Source organism: Salvia splendens, chromosome 14 (assembly GCF_004379255.2).
Source record: "Salvia splendens isolate huo1 chromosome 14, SspV2, whole genome shotgun sequence".
Taxonomy (NCBI): domain Eukaryota; kingdom Viridiplantae; phylum Streptophyta; class Magnoliopsida; order Lamiales; family Lamiaceae; genus Salvia; species Salvia splendens.
In genome coordinates this window covers 27,929,977-27,938,333 of record NC_056045.1, presented here as the reverse complement: position 1 = coordinate 27,938,333, position 8,357 = coordinate 27,929,977, and the positions used below count along the sequence as shown (strand labels likewise).

The 8,357-nt window shown below is 36.4% G+C and overlaps 1 protein-coding gene across 1 annotated transcript; it reads right to left on the bottom strand.

Annotated features, from left to right (window-relative positions):
• Positions 1 to 629: 629 nt before the first annotated feature.
• Positions 630 to 7,249, bottom strand: LOC121765083. Its single transcript, XM_042161129.1, has 8 exons — positions 7,054 to 7,249; positions 5,203 to 6,468; positions 3,401 to 4,733; positions 2,911 to 3,190; positions 2,458 to 2,565; positions 2,101 to 2,379; positions 1,786 to 1,929; positions 630 to 1,278 (listed from the first exon to the last, which is right to left on the bottom strand). Exons 2-8 carry the CDS (start codon positions 6,407 to 6,409, stop codon positions 1,090 to 1,092), a joined length of 3,540 nt encoding a protein of 1,179 aa, XP_042017063.1. The 5' UTR covers positions 6,410 to 6,468; positions 7,054 to 7,249; the 3' UTR covers positions 630 to 1,089.
• Between the last annotated feature and the right edge of the window lie 1,108 nt (positions 7,250 to 8,357).

Sequence of the window (8,357 nt, the reverse complement as noted above, 5' to 3'; positions counted from 1 at the left end):
AATAGTTGATAAAATATATGATTAAATATACTAGATAAATAAAGAGATAATTATCATTTAAATCATAATTTTACGTTATCCGTCCATAATTTTTTTAAGTAAAGTATAAATAGTTTTTCAATATTTCGCAATTATCCCATGAAAGTAAAAATCAAATATAACATGACAACAAAGCTATGTTCTTTTGAATACATAGGCATATTTCTATTAACACTCACAATATAGTGATATTCTTTTATTAAAAACAATGTCGCTTTGATATCGTATTATATTGATTTTGTCATATTATTTTTGAATTTAACCATTATAGGACAATTGAGAAAAAACTATAAAATTGACCAATTCCCTTGAATAAACTCAAACTTCAACATTTTATCATAGTACATAAAAATAGTTTTGAGTATTTTTATTTACAACTTATATCAAGCTCAAAATTCAACATTTTATGAAAGTATATAAAAAATATTTATAATTATTTTTATTTTTAACTTATATCAGTAAGTGTAAATATCTTCTAAAGAAAACTAATATACCCAAACAAAAACAATTAAACAAATCAGTAAGGATTGAGAAAAGGGACTAAATAATCAAATTTCTGCACCAATTCAATGATTAAGAATAAAAAAAAATATGAGAGGATTGGGTTAATATCGATGATTAATCTAAGTGGTACAACAATCAAAATTGGATAAGATACTATTTCTCACAAGCTATTATAACTAAATTACCTAAAAGAATAATCACACACCATTTACAACAAGAGTGGTCACTTCCTTTTCCTGCCCACAAACACAAAATGCAAAGGCCAAAAAAGAAAAGAAAAGAAAAGAAAAGAACAACAGAGGATCCTATCAATACACTTCGTGTGCAAGATAACATTCTGTTTTTTGTAATAATCAGATTACATTTTTTGGCAAAGGGTAGGGGAAGATTCGATTCGATCATCTGTTAAAACCAATCACACGAATATTGTGCAGGTGCTCCGACGTTACAGCCACATTGAAAAATGATTTGCGGATCAACGGGCAGAGGGCCGGCATTTGTGGGAAGAATTTGGAGACGCGTCTGATCAAAGACTAACCTCCGGTCTCATGATGAGATGGGTTCGTAAGGATACTGTAACCAAGGGTGTTTCAGAGCCTCGGATGCAGAAGGTCTCTTGTCTGGGTTCACTTCGAGCAGATGAGCAACGAAGTCGATGAAGCCTTGGTCCCCCATTGGCAGTCTATGCCTCAAGGATGACTTTTTGGGTATCAAGTATTCTAGTCTGTTACTATCCTGCGGGAAAGACGAGGAGCTAATACATCATTTTCTGTAGATGGATCGCACAAATGTAGTAATGCACGCACACCGTTTATACGTAGAGTAGCAAGATAGGTACACTGTACCTCACGTATAAAATAACCAAATCTGCTGTGAACTTTACTGCACTACAAAAATAAATTTTTGCTTCGTTCATGATTTAAACCCAGGTAGGTTTCACAGCAAATTCAATAATTTTATACGTTCAGTGCAGTGAACTAACGTGCTAACAAAAAGAAGGGGGCTAATTTGATCTCTCTCATGGCAAGACATGATATTAGCTGTGAGCGCATCTAAGTAGAGAAAGATGTAATTTTGTATTTATTGGTAATGCCATCACGTTGTCATTTGATTCGACCACAGTGTTAGACTGAGATTTGGAGTGAAGTAACTGATAGGGCAGGGAAGAAACCATCCTATTTTCATTATGCATCACTATAACGATAAATACACATAAAATGAGGGGAGAGTAACATGAGGTACCTGGTTCCTTTCGTAAAGCATGTGATTTTTGGTGAAATATTTGTATGTGTCACGTCCTTTGGCAAGCATCCCTTGCTCAATAGAGCCTATGATTCCAATAACTCGAGCAAGTAAGGTGGCAGGAGAGTCATTTTGAAAGAGTACCTATAGAGGAAAAAACATTGTGTATAATTTATACAGAGTTCATGAGTAATAACATCGAAAACAGAGGATGAAGAAACGATATATATATAGAAGCCTATGTTGAATGGTTATTCAAAGAGTAATTCAAGTACATAATAAAATACTCAACAAGTAGTTAACACCAAAACTTACATTGCCTGTGCAGAGTTCTGCCAAGATGCAACCGAGGGACCAAACATCAATCTTTTTTCCATATTGGAGTCCCAAGATGACCTCTGGAGCTCGGTATGACCTAGACTGAACGTAAGAACAAAGATGGTCGGTCTCAAAGCAGCTACTTCCTAGATCGATAACCTTAATCTCACATCTACTGTAACTTTTGACCAAAATATTCTCAGGCTTCAGGTCACAATGTATGAGGCCAAGACTGTGTAAGAATTGAAGAGCTTCCAAACACTGAATCGTGATTGACTGCAGCAATCGAAATTCTAGTCAGCAACAAATATTATAATAAGCAAGCAATAACATAACGAATTTAGGAGATAAAACCTGTAGTCTTGGCATTGTAAAGTATACTTCTCCTCCCGATTCCCGGTTAAACTTATGGAACTCATACAGGTTTGCTTTGAGCAATTCACAAACAATCAATAGATGCTCCTGCATATATGAATAATTGTCAATAGTGCCCCTTTTCACTCACAGACCAAACTATGATTGATGATCACAACTCACAAGCTCGCGATACTTATATCCGAATCTAACATCTAATTATGCCACCAATCATTAATTAACTCTGAGCTGAATTTGAAAAATGCATTTGATTCAATCACGCTGTGCATAGTGATGATATAGCCTCTATACGATAATATGATTAATACAATGTTGTCTAAAGCAATGCACACTAAATGAGAAGCTAGCCAGGAGGAACGAAGCTAAGTGCTATCAGCATTTAATGCTGAACAATCTGTGCCAATCAAATTGATGGACGAATTGCTCACTTACTCTATAGTAGAAGTAATCATACAACCGAAGAAGATGATACTTGTCACCCGGATCGTGTTTATTTACATACTTGAGCAGCTTTATTTCATCAAGGCTCTGATCAAAGAAATCTTTGTTGTTCTTTATAATTTTCACACACACATCCATTCCAGTGTGCAGATCATGTGCCTGAATAGCTTTGCTGAATGCAGCTGATCCAAGATACTCAGTGACATGATAACGGCCAGCAATGACTGAGTTCAAAACAACATGAAAATTCTTGTCCTCCTCAAAGCCAGTCCTAAACAAACAAAAACAAAAAACAGAAGCAAAATTGAGGAAGCCATTTCTAATACCACAGCTAGGAGTAGTCAAGCAAAAAAAGTGGGGGTGATGTGAAATCTACACAGCAGTTACAGTCCCAGTCCCATAGAAGTATCACAAAATCTAAAAACTGTTGAACCAAACTATTCAGAGGATGATGCGAAAAAAATATGGACAAGATACATGCCTGTTTTTCCTGTGGACAATTTTCAATTCGAATGTCTCAAATTCCTCCTCTTGTGCTTTAATTTGATTCACTTGCTCTTGAACAGCAGCAGCTTCTTCATCCTCAAGGGAAGCCACTGCATCCTCTTCTGTTACACCTGTTGTTTTTGCATCTGCTTCTTTCTTTACAAGTTCCCTATCAATGTAACCATAATTTGAAAGAGATGATGGACTTGAATTTGCTGATTCCCCAGCATTAGCATGTTCATCCCTTGAACTCTTAGTTGGCGTCGAGTCATTACTTTTCGGCCTCCATGACGCAAGCATGTCATCATTTGCAATGCCATGGCCATAAGCTTCATCCCCCAAAATGGTCTTACTCTGATTTGACCACAAAGCTTTGCCTGAGCTTTTCTGCACCAACTGTCCATCTCTAGGAGGAGGAAATGAGAAAGGTCCATCTCTTTGATTCTTTGCTATATCATTACTCATCATATGTTTCTCAGTATTATGAGTCTTTGATCTGTTATTGTCTTTCCTAGATCTTTCACCAGCATTCTCATCCGAATCATGTTGTGAGTGTCTAGACCCTTGAACACCAACATCATGATTCTGAAAGTATTCTACATCACCTTCACTGCTGCCTCCAACCAAAGTTTCTTGCACTTCGCTGCCTATATCAGCAGCATCACTGTTGATTCCCACACCAATAGATCTAACCGAACCATGTTGATTATCATCCATGCAGATATCTTCGTGAAGCCTTCCCAGTTCATTCATAACCTTTCCATCCCCTAACATAATCAGTTCATTTGTCTGACTGACAAAACCCTGCCAAACAGGTTCCGAACGCATCAGCTTGAGCTCCTCCTCATCCATTAACTGTCCATCATATTGCCTAATCAAATCATGATCGGTGTCTCTCCTGTACATCTCAGTGGCTGACAGCCCAATAGGGTCATCTGCAGGTACAATAGCATTAACAGTTTTCGACTGGATATACCTTTCCCCAGAGAAGTAAGAATCCTCCTCAGCAAATGACTGATCGTCTTCATCATTTTTGTTCTGCCTCCTTTCTTGAGGGTCTGGAACACTCCCATGTCCTGTCCCCTTCTCATTGTCACTTGGGTAGTCGATTTCATGAGCCAGAAACCAGGTCTCATCTTCAATAGGTTGTCTCATATAGCCAACATCATCATCATCTTCATATTCATCGGAGTCCCAATATTCATTAGGGCAGTCTATGGATTCACTCATTCCATCACCGATAGTTGCAAGACCAGAAACCAGGTCAGAAGTATCCTCGGTGATACCCTGACTCACAGAAAGCCAACTGCCTCCTCCTAGTCTCTTTCCTGTGAATCATCATTATGCAAATAGAAATGCAATAAATAACTAGAGCAGTAATATAGGATAAATAGCTAAATGGAAGGATAAGAAGAAAAATCATTATAAGCAAATTGAAAAAAGAAACAAACTGGAAAGAGAAGGAGATTAGGAAATTCATCATTATTCCATATGATCCATGTTCCTCTCTGCAAATGTAAGAGTTAAGCATGAGGTTAAGCAAACCAAACTGTTCTCTCGAGTGGGTCTGTGCACAAGTTCCACAAAAGCAATCTAGCAAGTAATAGTGATTTGGCACTATATCACACATTTGGTATATTCACAAGGTTGAACAATTCACAATTCAAATATATCAGTATATGTAACCAATTTGAGCGATTCCATGATGTTCTTGTTTATATCTATATTCTATATTAGCAGGTCGGCGAGAGTTGCGCATATGGTGGAAAGAAAACATTCTAAAGTATTCATACAAACCTATAGTATTGATTTCTTGGCCAATAGGTACATCCAGAAATGAGCCAATAAGAAAGGCATTGTCAGTTTCCAAGATCTTTGGTGCATCACGTTCATATTTCTCCTCCCAGTGAATATTGAAAGGCTTATCTTCTGACTTGAGTCTCACAGGTGGTAGCCTTGGCAACTCTTCCCTTTGGTTCTCGGGTGCAAGATGAAATTCTAACGGACCAAATTCTTTGGGCTCGGCTCCCTGATTCTTACCAAAGAAAAGAGCTCTACCCACCTCATCTACTTGTTCCTTTACTGCTCTAACGTTATTGACTTCTGCTTTCCTTTTACCCTCCTGTTTATCAATACCAGCAATGGCACTATCATAACTGGTAGATGTATCTCCTCTGGAAGATGGGAAAACAGTTTTCACAGGACACTGTTTTCGGAGCTCAGACGTAGGATGGTCAGATACATCGCTTCTGGACCAGAGATTATCAGCGAGATCATCCTTCGAGCATTTGATACTTGACACTCTTTGTTGATCAACTTCCTTATGATCATTATTCTTCTCATACGTCAAATCTGTACTGACACTACTAATACTACCAGGCCAAGTGATTCTCTTTTCACCAGAAACACTGGCATCATCTCCAGATTTGCGGTGAACTTGACCACTCTCGGGATTCTCAGCTGAACTTATCTTAGCATTTCCAGGAACCTGGAATCCCAAAAAATTGCTTTCGTCAGCGCTGCCAACTGGACCATTGCCCGTACCATATTTCCACGAATACAAATCAAGCACGGTATCATCCAAACCATTAGAGAAGGCGAAGTTCTTCTCGCTTCCTGCAATATTCTCACCACACTTGCCCTGCTTGCCGATAATGCCAGCATTATTCCACTTGTTATCTGGCCCATTTCTTCCAATTCCACTATCTACCTCTTTCACAATTAGCTCCTTAGATGCCTCAACAGTAGTCGGGGTAAATGAACCCTTCAGACTTTCCCCACCATGTCTACTACTTTTTGTGCTTTTATCTTCTTCTCCGGAAACACCCCCATTCACTTCTTTTCCCGATGTACCTGACTCCTTATCATCAAGCATAAGCTTTTGAAGAAGCCCAACCAAGTCAGGTCTGTTACCCAATTCGCTCCGCAATGCAGCCTCTGCCTTAGTAAATTTGTTCCTTTTCAGAAACTCCAGTATAACATCTACAGAACCTGACTCAGCCATTCGAAAATATACACTCCGGGCAATCCACACCAAGTGCTCGAAACTCTACTAGCCTAAACCTGAAAAATGAGATAAACGAATAAAGCAGAATCTTCAGCTCCCTACTCTGTCTAAAAGACATAAACAAGAAAACCAGCTACAGAAGTTTCATATCTTCACCATAGCCTACAACCAAAACCTTACAAAAACAAAACCAAAAAGAGGAAATCCATACAAAAACCACACTCCTAAAGCAGAGCTAAGAATAGATTCATAAAAAAACAACAAACATGACATTTTTCACCATAGCTTTACAAACAAAAACTTACAAAATTAAAACCAAAAGGGGGGAATTGAAACTAAAACCACTCCTAAAGCAGAGCTAAGAATAGATTCATAAAAAAATATCAAATATGACATTTTTAATGGATCCCAACACGCAAACTCTATCAACATTCACAAAACCCGAGCTACAAGTAGTGAATTTCCTTGGGATTGAACACAAAAACCTAACCGATATTTCATAAAGATCTGCGCTTTAACGAAACCCTAGAAAGGACGAACACTCCTTTTGGACGGGGATGATTGTCCCAACGAATTAACACCAAAATGGGGGAGAATTCGAATTCGAATTAGAATTAAAATGAGTGGCGAAATAAGCTTACAGATCGACGAGATGCTATTCGAGAAGCCAAAAATGATGTTATTGAATCCATCGCCCAAACTTATTTAGAAATCTGAGTAAACAAATTTTGTAACACTTCTTCACTTTTCTGAGTAAGCAATACTTACATTATCAAGAATATGTTAATTCGAATACAAAATCCATAATATGAGTCTAAACATTTGAGGGGAAAATAAATCAAGTAGAGATATTTATTTTATTTCCATTACTTTAGACGTTACAGACTTATTACAAGGTTGGGTTTGTGGGGCATGATGTGGTTAGATCGGATATTAAATACTCCTACTATATTATTTTAATATTATAAAACATAACATTACAAAGGCCTGCAAATTTTCCTGCCTTGGGATGTGATTGGATAATAAAAATACTTTATTTAAATTAAATTACAAATTTGCTTTTTTAATACCGTTTAGTATTTTTTAGAAATTGAGTAAAAGAAATTGAACAATGTCTGGTTTAATGGGTATGTAGCATTATAAATTCATCATATAAATGACATTTACCTAATTTATAAAATCAATATGGGCAACATAAATTATATTTGCAATAAGTGACTGACTCATTACTTATTACTTATATGCTTACATAAATACACTTGCACATGATGTAAAATTGGGTGTGACAGATTAATGAATAGCATATAAAAGTAAACCCATAGAATAGGTTACTGTATTAGTATATTAAATGGCATGGAAACATACATTCGATTTTTGACTCAGTTAAAAAAAGGTCGGGCCTGCGTGAATAATTTAATTTTTTTTACTTTTATTTTTTTTATTTTTTATTTTTTATTTTTTATTTTATCTTGAATATAATTGGTTGAGGATTAGGCTCAAGTGGGTAATAGATACTATTCCAATTATATTATGTTCATGATAATGATAGGTAAGAGTTGCAAAGGTTATCAAATGGGCCAGCTATATTATAGTGTAGTAGTATGTTTTATTAGCTAGATCTTTTGAGGTGGAAAATGTGGTTTGGCAATTGGCATCATAATTAGCCCATCAGGAGGAAATGACTTAATCATAATTTCCCCTTTTTCCATAAGAATCTAGTAGGATTATTTGATTTTGTTCTCTAAAAATATGTTTGTTTAAGGATAATGTATATATGTATAAATTTATATGGGGTTTTGTTTGGCTGCCGTCAAGTTGTCGAATTCGTGTCACTAATTTTTTTAATCAAAATCTCCGTCAGTTGACGTATCGAAGCTATTATAATTCTGATTGTAAGAAAAACACGACCGTCAAAATTTTCGTAGAATATTTTAAATTTAATCTG